This window comes from Oncorhynchus keta, chromosome 10 (assembly GCF_023373465.1).
Source record: "Oncorhynchus keta strain PuntledgeMale-10-30-2019 chromosome 10, Oket_V2, whole genome shotgun sequence".
Lineage (NCBI taxonomy): Eukaryota > Metazoa > Chordata > Actinopteri > Salmoniformes > Salmonidae > Oncorhynchus > Oncorhynchus keta.
This window is the reverse complement of record NC_068430.1, coordinates 34,031,365-34,045,430: the sequence shown is the minus strand read 5'-3', so window position 1 is coordinate 34,045,430 and position 14,066 is coordinate 34,031,365. Positions and strand designations below refer to the sequence as shown.

At 41.8% G+C, this 14,066-nt stretch overlaps 2 protein-coding genes across 4 annotated transcripts; both read left to right on the top strand.

The window, feature by feature from the left end:
• Positions 1-2,209: 2,209 nt before the first annotated feature.
• Positions 2,210-4,522, top strand: tsfm (Ts translation elongation factor, mitochondrial). The gene is made up of 6 exons (XM_035777763.2): positions 2,210-2,375; positions 2,662-2,814; positions 3,093-3,221; positions 3,404-3,526; positions 3,625-3,706; positions 3,890-4,522. Exons 1-6 carry the CDS (start codon positions 2,328-2,330, stop codon positions 4,282-4,284), a joined length of 930 nt encoding a protein of 309 aa, XP_035633656.1. The 5' UTR covers positions 2,210-2,327; the 3' UTR covers positions 4,285-4,522.
• Positions 4,523-4,845: 323 nt separating this feature from the next.
• On the top strand, positions 4,846-13,247 carry LOC118388563 (myosin light polypeptide 6-like). 3 transcript variants are annotated; one of them, XM_035777762.2, is made up of 7 exons: positions 4,846-4,982; positions 5,251-5,278; positions 6,626-6,769; positions 7,643-7,816; positions 9,745-9,822; positions 10,164-10,195; positions 12,719-12,820. In XM_035777762.2, the coding sequence occupies exons 1-6, from the start codon at positions 4,893-4,895 to the stop codon at positions 10,190-10,192; spliced, it is 543 nt and encodes a 180-aa protein (XP_035633655.1). In that variant the 5' UTR covers positions 4,846-4,892; the 3' UTR covers positions 10,193-10,195; positions 12,719-12,820. The 3 variants fall into 3 exon arrangements, with proteins under 3 accessions (XP_035633655.1, XP_035633654.1, XP_035633653.1); XM_035777761.2 differs by having other exon boundaries at positions 10,164-10,199; XM_035777760.2 differs by lacking the exon at positions 10,164-10,195 and having other exon boundaries at positions 12,719-13,247.
• The last annotated feature ends 819 nt before the right edge of the window (positions 13,248-14,066 follow it).

Here is a 14,066-nt window from a genome sequence, read left to right as displayed (position 1 = left end):
GAGATGTTGCTTCAATATAGCCACATACTTTTACTTTCTCATGATGCCATCTATTTTGTTTAGTGCACCAGTTCCTCCTGCAACAATGCATCCCCACAACATGATGCTGCCACCCCGTGTTTCACGGTTGGGATGGTGTTCTACAGCTTGCAAGCCTCTGCCTTTTTCCTCCAAACATAACGACGGTCATTATGGCCAAACAGTTCTATTTCTGTTTCATCAGACCAGAGGACCTTTCTCCAAAAAGTATGATCTTTGACCCCATGTGCAGTTGCAAACCGTAGTCTGGCTTTTTTATGGCGGTTTTGGAGCAGTGGCTTCTTCCTTGCTGAGCGGCCTTTCAGGTTATGTCGATATAGGACTCGTTTTACTGTGGACATAGATATTTTTGTACCCGTTTCCTCCAGCATCTTCACAGGGTCCTTTGCTGTTGTTCTGGGACTGATTTGCACTTTTCACACCAAAGTACGTTCATCTCCAGGAGACAGAATGTGTCTCCTTCCTGAGCGGTATGACGGCTACGTGGTCCCATGGTGTTTATACTTGCAAACTATTGTTTGTACAGATGAACATGGTACCTTCAGGCGTTTGGAAATTGCTCCCAAGGATGAACCAGACTTGTGGAGCTCTAAAAAATAATAACATTGGCTGATTTCTTTAGATTTCCCCATGATGTCAAGCAAAGAGGCACTGAGTTTGAAGGCAGGCCTTGAAATACATCCACAGGTACACCTCCAATTGGCTCAAATTATATCAATTAGCCTATCAGAAGCTTATAAAGCCATTACGTCATTTTCTGGAATTTTCCAAGCTGTTTAAAGGCACAGTCAACTTAGTGTATGTAAACTTCTGAACCACTGGGATTGTGATACAGTGAATTATAAGTGAAATAATCTGTCTGTAAACAATTGTTGGAAAAATGACTTGTGTCATGCACAAGGTAGATGTCCTAACTGACTTGCCAAAACTGTAGTTCTTTAACAAGACATTTGTGGAGTGGTTGAAAATGAGTTTTAATGACTCCAACCTAAATGTATGTAAACTTCCGACTTCAACTGTAACTTAACATTGTGGGAGGATAACCAACCTTCCAATTAATGGCAATGCATTTCTTAGCCACTATAAATGCCTGGTTACACAGCTTCTTCAGATGACAGTCTCCAGTATAAACATTTCAAAGAAAACAAAAACAGGGATGAGGGAGAATCAGTAGACATACTGAGATAAAAGAACATACAATTGTCAGAATTCAGCCAGCCTTCACAAGACCATAACGGCTGTTGGTAGAAGAAGGTGAGGACCAAGGTGCAACGTGGTACGTGTTCATCTTTGTTTATTCACACTATATACAAAACCAACAAAGGGAATGACCTGAAAGTTGAAAAGAGAAAGGGGAAAAAAAAAACACTAAACAGAAATCAACTACCCACAAAACCCATGTGGGAAAAAGCTACCTAAGTATGGTACTCAATCAGAGACAACAATAGACAGCTGCCTGATTGAGAACCACACCCGCCAAACAACAAAGTAATACAAAACATAGAAAATGAACATAGAATGCCCACCCTAGTCACACCCTGGCCTAACCAAAATAACCAATAATAAAAGCCTCTCTATGGCCAGGGCGTGACACATATGCAAATATGTCCCCTTTGGTGTTTTACACCTCCAGCAGAGGAATGCCATTTCTGAGTACATGATATTCAGTTTCACTGGAATAAAGTACGTTCTATGAATGGTCTTAAACTGCAGTAATTGATGGCTGAGATGATATGAACATGACTGAGCATTCAAACATATCTGTATCCATTCATCACCATTCAAACTACTTCTAGCATATTGGCTGATATAGCCCTGTAATACAGATAGCCTAATATAAGGGCCATGTGAGAATCTCTGGTAATTGAAACTATTTCTTAAGTGATTTTTGCGCTTTTGACGTTCCCTATATGGTGCAAAATTGCTGGCAAGTGAGCTGCATCACAAAAGCCTTAGGGACAAGTTCTTGCAGTAGCGGGTGGGAGTCATACAGCGGGTGGGAGTCATACAGCGGGTGGGAGTCATACAGCGGGTGGTCCAGTGAAAGTTGCGTCACTGATTTTTATTTGTATACATACATTCTACACCGAAGTGAAGCCCCTTCGAACTATTGTGGGCTCAGTGTGGTAGGCATTCCAGTACGTTAGATGGCGCTAAACAAACGTTTATAGCTACATTTCCTGGCTCAAGTTTGTCCATGTTCCTTTGCTTTACCCGGCTAGGTTCAATGACATTCCGGCTTTCATAAGGAGAAATATCGAGGTTTGAATATATAAAAAGCTCCAAGAATGGCATTAACGTATGTTTTCAGATCAATCAGAACAGAGTTCTCAAAGGTAGGCAAGAAAAGGGTGCGCTGGCATCCAGCATTTTTTTTCTGCTTGTGCTTTCTGAAGCTAACTAGCTTCCAGTACCTAGCCTAGCTAACCACGTATGGGACAAGAACGTTAAAGTATTCCAAATTCTGCAGCTAGCCTTTGAGTGTTGTTGGCAACATCACAGTGAATTGAAATATATTCCCAGAACCAGAGGTCATCGTGGACATTTGATTTAATCTGTTAGCAATGATGATGGCTTCACTGAAATGTAACGTTCGATAATCTCATTTCTTGTCCAACCCAGGTCTGCACCGTTCATCATGCACAGTCTTTACACACAGGATTTCCAGTTCTGGCTGCAGAGAAAGCTCTCCTTATGAAACTACGCAAAAGTACTGGCTACACATTCATTAACTGCAAAAAAGCATTGGAGAAATGTGATAATGACATCACAAAGGTAAACATTGCTTCTTTCAGTACAGCTTTGCTTGCTGAGCAGGGCAGGGATAGATGTGTAAACTTGGCCCTGGAGAGGTGCAGGATTTGTTCCAGCCCAACAATAACAAATATGGTTTTAGTACTTTTCAATTTGGTGAGTTAGTGCTTGGTTGGAACAAAAGCCTGCCCTGCAGTGCTTGCACACAATGCAGGCCTCCTGGATCAGGATTGGGCAGCTGCTGACTTAAATGTAGTGTATATTTAGGATAATGTGTGTAATGTTTTTCTCCAACCAAGGCAGAGAGCTGGTTACATGAGCAGGCCCAGAAAGAAGGCTGGAGCAAGGCCAGCAAGCTGGAGGGGAGGAGGGCCAAAGAGGGGCTGATTGGTCTGTTTGTAGGAGACAAAGCTGCAGTTATGGTAGAGGTAAGCAGATCTCATTCACTCAATGAGATCCTATCACTCATCCTCCTCGGTGCAGTCTGCATACATTATTCAAGTTGAATAATACCTGCTTTAAGTTATCTTCATTTGTTTAGTTTGATCAAATGTAAAAATGATCAGAAGTATTTGTATCTCAATGTCCTCCACGTCTGTGTGTGTTGCAGGTGAACTGTGAGACAGACTTTGTTGCCCGTAATGAGAAGTTCCAACAGCTGGTGAAGGATGTGGCGTTCGCCACCATGGCTCACCACAGCAGTAAAAACCAGGGCCAAACTGGATATGTGAAGGTATGACACATTACCACACCATCCCCCACTCAGTAGCCACATCACCCTAGTATACCTGTTGGAATACTTAAAACTGCATTTATCTTTGTTGGTTTCAGAGTCTCCTGGCAGCAGAGGACCTCTCGAAATTGAACTTGGGTGAAGGTGCTTCTCTGGCTGATCAGCTGGCCCTTACAATAGGTGAGTGAGTAATAAAAATAGCCATTTAATAATTTAGTAGACTCTTATCAATATTGAGATGCTCTCATTGAATTTGAGCTTTAATAACCTCTATCTGCAACATTATTTCTTGCTTGGAAGAATTTGGAAATTGAAGACTACTCTGTTAGTGAAGTTGTAATTTCCTGTCCCGTCCCCTGTCAGGTCGTCTGGGTGAGAACATGTCAGTGAGGCGGGCGGTGACGGTTGGTATCCCTGCAGGCTGGCATATCGGCTCCTACATCCACGGTGGTGTGGCGGGTCAGTCTGATATGGCCATGGGGCGATACGGCGCCCTCGTGGTGTTCCAGGGGGGCAAGGACGGGGCGCAAGACACCCTGGGGAGGAAGCTAGGGCAGCACGTAGTGGGAGAGGCCCCTGTATCCCTGGGCAACATGGATGACCTGCCCTGTGGGGATGCGGAGACGCGCCTGCTGCCCCAATCCTTCCTCCCTGACCCTAGTAGGACAGTGGCCCAGTACCTGACGGAGCAGGGGGCACGAGTTCTGGACTTTGTCCGCTTTCAGTGTGGGGAGGTTGGCAGTGATGGGGCACATTGAAGGGTAGAGGAGAGCATCTCAGAGACCTTACAGGTCATGTTTTATCTGCCTTTTATTTGTTTCTAAATTAGGCCAAAGTGCAGACGGTTATTTGATGTCATGCAAATGCATTCAACCAATTTCAATGTCTCATGTTTTCATGCCTTGTGTGATAAGCTTAATATGTGTACCAAAATGACACATGCTGTAGGATAAATTAACTGAATCACCCCAACAATAAAATATATTTTAAACTGTAGATTACCATGTCTTCTGTACATTTTATATCTCACTAATTTGTCATATTGTAACTCTAGCTACAGTTTATATATTCGTACCACACGATGGCGCACTTGTTCAATCATACAAATGGTTTATATGACTGACTCGTATGATCGTCCACATGAAAGCTTCGATGGAATTGGCTAACAAATTATGTTTTTCCACCACCACAGCATACATACACCAATATGTATTTACTCGCTTTTAAAGAACAGTCAGGATTCCAATAAATTCACGCTTGGACAATTTTGTTGCGCCCATTTTCCAGAATTACGGTAAATAATCCGAAAAGGCAACGCCTGCCAGATGTGATTGGTTTGTACAGTGCATGAATTAAGGATGACGTCATGAGCATAGTTTTCTTAACGTTCGCGTCTATCGGTCTACATTCCCCTGACCTCCGCCCGTTGACAGGATTCGAACCAAGCCCAGAAATGGTAAATGCCTTTGCTTTGTTCTGTTTTAAAGATTTTTTTGTATGTGACGTGCAGTCTAAACTGTTAGGCTACCAAAATGTCGTTTTACATTCGTGTAGACAAAGCCAGTTAGTTAATCCAACGAAGACGTTTCACTGCTGGATTATCATACCGTGGCTGGCCAATGTTAGCTGGTTAATGTAGTTATCTAGCTAGCTACTTGTTCTCTTCATCTTCGATATTATTAATTTGTTTTTCCCTTTTCATTCTTGCCGTACATTTTAACCAGTCTGACTTCTCAGAAGACCAGATCATCGGTGAGTTTCAATCAGCTTTGTGACAGTAACGTTATTTGAAGGCTAACTAGCTACTGTAAAATGTTAGCTAGTTGCTAGTTTATCCCCTTGTTTCATCTGTGCCATTCATTGTGGAATAGCTCTACTTCTTTCCTGTCCCCTTTGTTGTGAGAAGCAGTTTCCCTGCTGACAAGTTGATATAAACTGGAGTTTATGGTGAGTTTTTTTTTTTTTTTTTTTTTGACGGACCAGGTTTTGTTTTTTCTAACCATTTTGGGAAGACCTTACATTATTAGAGGCGTCGTCGTCTGTCATGCACACATCAACGAATGGTGATATACAATTACAAAAATCTTGATTCACGGGTTGTCTATTGGCGCAGTCAATCCCTTCCTTTTGATCCCCACATAGCGGTTTGATTGAATGGTGTTTCATCAAATTAATGTTTTGTGTTGGATGTTACTGACCAACTAATTTTGCACTGAGTTCTGTGCCTGGTATTTTTATGCATGCAGAACAAAGTAAAGGGACACGTCAACATGTCAAGGCATTATGGCTAGTCATTATACGACCTGAGTGTTCAAAAGCCAGGCTACTTTGATGAAAGAGTTGCCGTTTAGTAATTCCATTTTAGTGTCGTTTTTTTTGCCAACATCAATTTTGGTATTTATCTGTTCCGTTTATTGTTGTGTGATGTCTAGTTCGGCTACCTAGCTACGTGGTTAATTTAGTAGAGGAACCGGAAGTTCTCAATTCTGGAACGTGAATTCATTCGTTCCCGATGCCAGAACTGTATCAAATGTCTAGATATATTATAGTGAAAATCAGGCCACTATATTGTCATTTGTTCCCAGTCCTTCACTGTTGTTGACTCGTATACATTGTGTAAACAAAAGGAAATGACTAAACCACTTATTAAAGAGTCGTACGCCTCGAAGGCGTGGCCGAATTAAACATCAATGGCATTTTTAGGAGTTTAGTTTCGCAGTTGCTAGATTTCCTTTGCGGTCTTTGGTTGATAGATTACACCACCAGCGCTTGCTGTCAATGCCATATATGGGTAAATGAGTGGCTGCTGTGCAGTTCCAGACGGGCCATCTCGGGATGCGCAGCATACCAGCGATGGAAGGCAAGCACCATAACAATGGCCCTGGGAAATTACCCTTATGTCAGAAACCATTCCAATAGAGGCCACCGAATTTTTACTGTAGATGACACATAATCAAAGAAACAACAAAACAAAACATCTTTGGATTCTCTTTCTTGACCATTTTTATGGGTGGGGGGTAAACCAAAATACATACACACTCAATCCAGCTTTGCTTTTTTTGTGCTTTTTTTTATGCCTTTCCTCTCCCCATCTGTCAGAGTTCAAGGAGGCCTTCCTGCTGTTTGACAGGACGGGCGATGGGAAGATCAGCTATAGCCAGTGTGGTGATGTCATGCGGGCCCTCGGCCAGAACCCCGTCAACGCTGAGGTCCTCAAGGTCCTGGGCAACCCCAAGTCAGAAGGTCAGCCCTACTTCTAGATGCTTACTGAACATTGACCATTAGTATCTATTGGCTGGATCAAACTTATAAAAGTATTACACACATCAGTTAACATTAGTAAGATTTTATTCCGGCATGGCATCGTCTTGTGTTCAGCTAGATTTAGGCCTATCCTCCAAAGCTTAGGGATGGTGTGTTTTTAGGTCTGTTGCTGTTTGTAGTCAACCTCTTCACCAAACCAGTTTGACTAATTCATATCCGGTTAGGTGGAAGATGTCAATTAATGTGCTTAAGCATCCAAGGATAAAACTGACGAAACAGAATGTTCTTCTGGGTATGACATTCCCATCCTATGGAGTGTGAACTTATCCTTGTGTGTAATCTGCAATTGTCAAGTACCACAGATGTTCTGTGTTGTAGTCACGCGCTGTGTGGGGTCCTGTTCTTACGTGTGCTAATTACACACAGAATAGATGCAGCTCATGTCAACAAGATCTGATAACGTAAAGATGATTATCAATTTATAGAGAAATGCAAGTTTACCACTAATTAGGAATTTATAAGGTTTGTGGATTTGTTCAGGTTTTTTACAAAATTCAAAATCAAATCGAAATTTTATTGGTCACGAACACAGATTTGCAGGTGTTATAGCGTTCCCACAAACAAAGTTAGGCTACACATAGTGGGACTGAGTACAGTAGTTTGTCCTTTGGGGATCTAAAAAATTCTTATCAAACCTCTCCTTTTTTTAATAAATACATTCCAAGCCATTATTTTTACTCTCAGTATGTGGGCCTAGATGTAGATATTTCATATGTTATTATATCTGTTCATAGCAAAGTAATAGTAGTTTCTATTAGTAGTATCTAATAATAGTTTTTTTTCACTCCCCAGAAATGAACCACAAAATGCTGGACTTTGAGCAGTTCCTGCCCATGCTACAGGCCATCGCTAAAAACAAGGACCAGGGCTCCTTTGAGGACTTTGTGGAAGGTCTGCGTGTCTTTGACAAGGAGGGCAACGGCACAGTGATGGGCGCTGAGCTGCGCCACGTCCTCACAACGCTCGGTAAGACCTCAGAACGATCTTATATAGCTTTCATGAAGCATTTGTAAGTGCTGTCACTGGCTAGGTTTACATCTCCCCTTATGAACAGATATAGAACTGCACCGTCTGTTTATTTCTCTTGTATTAGTGAATGGTTTATATTACATTATATAAGCCAACTGTTTATTTTTCATGTATTAGAAAATGCTTTATATTACACTAATATAAGCCAACAGTTTATTTATTGTACCTGAGAGCTCAACTTCAGCTTAAAGAGCAACTGCCCCTTAAAAACTAATTTCCCATTTAGAAACATCCTATGTGGCATCGATATGAGTCAGAAACATTTATTCTGTTAAAATTGATTACAAATTGTAAATAGGATAACTTTGGTCATAGTCAGTATTGTCCAAAACTAAGTTTGAGGCGTGAGGTCATGACTGCGTCACAACGTAAATACAGGTTGCGTTTGTTTCAATCCTGCCCACAGCTGGCAGCACACAAGTAATCCTCAATTTGGAGTGCAGCTGCATTGGACCCAATCATAATACCTGTAGTAAATTTGGATTAACTTTGGATATCCCTATGGGATAAGATCTGTAAATTACACAATGTTCATGGGACAATATGTTAAAATTACAATAGTGACAAATTTCAATGACTTAACCTCAAACAACTATAAATTGTAGAAATGAATATACAAATATTGCAAGCATTTAATGAGAACCTAAAAGGTGTGCAACATGAAAATATTCTAATTTATATTGTGTCGTGTATTGACGGTCCCTAACTAGCCCCGGAGATAGGCTTTCCAAATTCAAACTAATTTTGCCGCAGTTGCACACCAGCTTGCTGAAGCGAATTGGTGAAATAATTTGGCCAACTCTTCCCACCTGCAAACACACGAGACACACATCAAACCCGCACCCTGAAACCAGCTCCTGTTTGAATTCAGTCATAGCATTTCTTAATGAACCAACTTTTAAAACGAGGCCAAATCAGGGAGTGCATTTGTCATTTAACACTCCAGACAAACAGTACTGCAACCTGCCATGTGACGATGTTGGAGACATAAACCATTACCATTCAGCTCTTGACGGTTTTACCTGAAATTGAATTTGGATCAAGCGAAACGTTTGATCCACACAGTCCTGATAGTTTACCTCTTCTCCTTATCAACCACACCTGACTGTTGTACCAAAGGTCTTCATTGTCACTAATCAGTAATCACCTCTTAAACTAGTGACTCAATGCCCTACTGTATCCATATTGATACACTTGATTTGCATCCTGGATATCTTTCTTGTCAGTAAGGCGATTGGGCAATACAAATGACAAGATGTGGCTTTGTTGAGTCTCCCTGGTTAACTGTGTCAGTGTCCCTCTGGGGATGTCTGCTTGGTAGTGTAGGGATTGACATTTAAGGGTTGCAAGTGAACTTGGCAGCCATTAAAGTTAAACCTGCACCGAGGTTGCCTCATTGGGCAGGTGAAAAAGTGAAAACAACCGAACTGCAAATAATTCCTGTAGTCTAAAACTAATCTTATTGGTTCCCCCACACTTTTTTAGTGAAATAGACTATTTATGGATGTTGGGTAAGTTGAGCCTGCTCGGAGTTATAATATATATATATTTTTTACTGATAACAACCCAAATACAAAGAATTCCAGTCTTAAGCATTCTGATTTCTCTCCTATGTGTAGATGAAAGGCTGGCAATAAATGGCACTTCTGCGTGTAAATAGTTAATTTGCCTGAAATTATAAGTAATCATAATAGTAAGGGGGACCCAAAAAATACTCCTGACTTGTCTTTCAGACTTTGTCAATCCGTCTAGTGGCTTTTACCTTTGTAGAATGAAAGGAAAGATGGGATTCCCTTGCTGTACACTGTCATTTTGTCTATTTATCTGTTATGAGAATGTAAAAGAGCATTTCATTTGTGTTGCAGGTGAGAAAATGACAGAAGAGGAGGTGGAGACTCTGTTAGCAGGACACGAAGATGCCAACGGCTGCATCAACTACGAAGGTAAAGCAGAGTGGTGAACTGGATGGATATGATGGCTGTAAAGAGAGAACACTGAACCTCATCCTGTACTGTAGAATATATTACAATGCTTGAGGAATTACCCTTTCCCATAGTGTTTGAATAATGGAAGAATAATAAGACATGAATTGTAACAAAATACAATAACGAAATACAATTGACTTGAATGGGATGTACTTGTGTTTTGTGCCACGTAACCACAAAGCCCTATGATTATTAAGAAGGATTAGGCGTAGGACTGGCTGGAGTTTGTATTATTGGATTTCAGGTGTGTGTCCCCCTTGTGTTGTCCCTTCACTGACCTCCCTGTTCCTCTCCCACAGTCTTTGTCCGCCACATCATGTCCGGCTGAGCGGCGAGTACGAGCAGACCCCCTAAAGCCCCCCCCCCTTGTTGTCTCCTACCCCAGCAGTGGGCTCTCACCTGCTCTGGGAGATTTGTGTGTAGGGGGAGGGGGGCCCTCTTGTCAGCCCATCACTGCACAGAATGCTCCTACTCCTAGCTACTGTTACCGCACATATAGCCAGTAGTTTACTAACAGTTTTACTCTTTAATGTTTTAAAGTTATACTTGGTTGGTGTTGTGAAGGGGGACCGGGTGCTTCTAGTCTATCTAACACACTTGTTTAATAAGTGGCAGGCTGTTGTAGAGATGCAGAGTAAAAGCTATGATACTAATAGAGTAGGATATTGCTCTGTGCCATGATGGTGTTGTCAGAGGCTGCTGGGTTCCTGTGATGGAGTCAGTGGTTTGAATTTATGGTTTGATCTCTGTTCTCTTTAACTTTCTATCTTGCAGGGCCCTTCTCCTGCCCAGCTCCCTCGCCTCTCTATCCCTCCCCTGGCTGTTGCCTGCATGTAGCGTCTCTGCATGTGTCTAGGTGGCTCCTCTAAATTACCCCCATGGACACTGACTCTCCAACTGGAGGAGGGCAGGACACTGACGGGGAGGTCTGTTAGCTAGACTAGTTGGGTGGCAGTTCAACTCCGAATGTCGGGGAGAGAGGGGTTTGGATAAAGTGGTGTGCAATACTAAGGATTTCTTAATGGTTGAATTATCGTCCTCTACTATAATGATTTCTAACTGTTGCAGTGAGTAGCTCCATTTCCTTGGCTGGTGACTTCTGTTCCCTTGTACTGAAGGAAGCTGCTGCTGGTACTGTAGGCGTGCTAGAACCTTGATTTATTTTTTTCCCCTGCCTTTCTGCCAGATCCATCGCTCCTCCTCCTTCCTCACAGCTGTCCTTGTTCTCCTTTGTTAGAACAGCCCAAATAAGGAAGGGGGTTGCTAATCCTAACACATTCCAGGTCCTGAGGCCTGGCTGAGCAAATCCTTTGCTGTTCTGGCTCGCTAGGAGATAGTTTCTCTCTGTGTCCCTCCCTCTACAGTTACCCCTCCCTCGCTCCTGCCTCTAATGCTCAACCTTTTAATGCTGATTCTCTCTTCTGTCTGACTGACACATGGTGTCTCTGTTGATCAGATTCAGGCTTCAGCTTCCAGCTGAGAGCAGTGCTCATGTTGGGGAGGACTTACAGTGCATTCGGAAAGTATTCAGATGCCTTGACTTTTTCCACATTTTGTTACGTTACAGCCTTATTTAGTTTCCTCCTCAATCTACACACAATAGCCCATAATGACAAAGCAAAAGCAAGTTTTTATATATTTTTTGGCAAATTTAGAAAATAAAAAAACTAATCACATTTACATATGTTTTCAGTACTTTGTTGAAGTTCCTTTGGCAGCAATTACAGCCTAGAGTCTTCTTGGGTATGACGCTACAAGCTTGGCACACCTGGAGAGTTGGTTGTCCTTCTGGAAGGTTCTCTCATTTCCATAAAGGAACTCTGGAGCTCTGTCAGAGTGACCATTGGGTTCTTGGTCACCTCCCTGACCAAGGCCCTTCTCCCCCAATTGCTCAGTTTGGCCAGGCGGCCAGCTCTAGGAAGAGACTTGGTGGTTTCAAACTTCTTCCATTTAAGAATGGAGGCCACTATGTTCTTGGAGACCTTCAATGCTGCATAAATGTTTTGGTTCCTTTCTCCAGATCTGTTGCGTGACACAATCCTGTCTTTGAGCTTTACGGACAATTCCTTTGGCCTCGTGGCTTAGTTTTTGCGCTGACGTGCACTGTCAACTGTGGGACCATAGACAAGTGTGTGCCTTTCCAAATCATGTCAAATCAATTGAATTTACCCCAGGTGGACTCAAATCAAGTTATAGAAACATCTCAAGGATGATCAATGGAAACAGGATGCACCTGAGCTCAATTTTGAATCTCATAGCGAAGTGTCTGAAGTATATTTGTTGTATTTTTTTAAATGAATGTGTTAATATTTCTAAACTTGTTTTTGCTTTGTCATTTATAGGGTATTGTGTGTAGATTGATGAGGGAAAAAGCATTTAATACATTTTAGAATAAGGCTGTAATGTAACAAAATGTGCAAAAAGGGAAGGGGTCTGAATCATTTTCGAATGCACTGTACCTCTCCGTTGATTCATTGTAATTTCTCCTTGTAATTTTTAAATATATAGGTGTCTGTAGACTGTGACATCATTTGAGTGTGCTTTGAAAATGACAGCTTGGTGGGATAATGCTTAGGAAGGCTTTTGGTCAAATTTCTTTGCATGTAATAGCCCCTCCATCAATTATTCTCGGATACCCAGGCCATTTCATATTGAACCATTCAGTAATGAGTCACAGTATGAAGTCATAAGGAAAATAAGGCCCTCAATCTTCATGGTGAGTCTGGGGCTATTTGGGAGAGATGGGAGGCTATAGCACTGCTGGCAGATGCTGGAGGTGGGGTTTGCTCTAGGCTCTTCTCAGACACTGATGACCAAGCATGCTGCTGATGTTCCTTCTTCTTCTCTCCCTCAGAACTCGTCCGGATGGTGATGAGTGGTTGAAGATTAAGAACACATCCGGATCATTTTATTCCCAAATGTTTTTTTTCTTCTATTATATACGCAACGTCTGTCTCACCCCCATCCACTGTGTCATTCCCCACCCAACTCTTGTTAGCCCTCGTTTTGTCATATTTTTTGTATTTTCTTTCAGAAGTGCCTTTTCTGTGTCTGAGTTGAAGAGCCCCTTTTCATTTCACTTCAAAATATCATCCAACCACGGAGGCGCATGCTATCATGCCTGGCTCGTGGACAGAATCGGCAATAACATTCCCTTGATTATTCCATACATTCCCATCACCCACCCTGTCACTCAACCCTTGTCAGCCCCACCACCAAATAGCTGTTTTTTTATACGGAGGAGATGCATGTTCATTGGCTGAGACCATGCTGTAATGTGGGTTTTACCAGGCCAACCAACCAATCATGAAATTACAGATTTACTGTCATGTATATGTTATAACGAACGGTATTTAATAAAAATCCCCAGTTTCTGAAAATAATGTAGTTTTTCTTTTTAATAAAACGATGGTGAAGCAACATTCTTAATTTAGTTTAAGAGTCAGTGGAATTCTAATAAAGCAGCAGTGCAGTAATATACAAATGGATACATCATGTACTGGACCATTTTGGCCTAGTGTCCAGGATGGGCCGGATACCTAGCTATTCTGACTACACATCTGGGATGGCCAAGAGGATGCATGTTTTGAGTTGAGTTTTTAGTTTTGAGTTGGGAGTTTTTAGCTTTCTCTCATAAATGTATGTAAAGGTCATTTGAATATTTTAACAGAACTGTATAGGGCCTACTCAACTTTGTCATATCTTTTTTGCAGTAGTCCTTTATGGTAAGATGGGTATGTTCTATTGCAGTGGCCCTGTATAGTTCTATGATGTAGTTCCAGCACTTACACCAGCCCTTGTATGGTAATGCAGGTATGAGTCTATTTGCTCTGAGGCAGTAGGCCCTGTATGGTAAGGTGAGATATTTTCCTGCTGGATTGTTTGTGGTCTCTGCAGTATCTGTTTAGTACTAGGTGATCGTTCAGTGGAAAATTAGAAACGTACAGTATGTTCAGGATGCAGCAGTCTCATGCATAGAGGGGGGCTGTAAGTAAGACAACGCACACAGCCTGCCCTCTTGTGGTGCCTGCAGTGCAGACACTGACTTTAGGATTATTTCCATATCGGCCTAATGTCACATGAAAAAAGTGAAAGATCCTCAGTCTATTCCTCTATATAAAAGTTGTGTAAAGAAATAGCCTAGGAGTAATAGTTCTCTCACATGTAGGGGTCAAAATGATTGAAATCCCTTTTTTTCAATA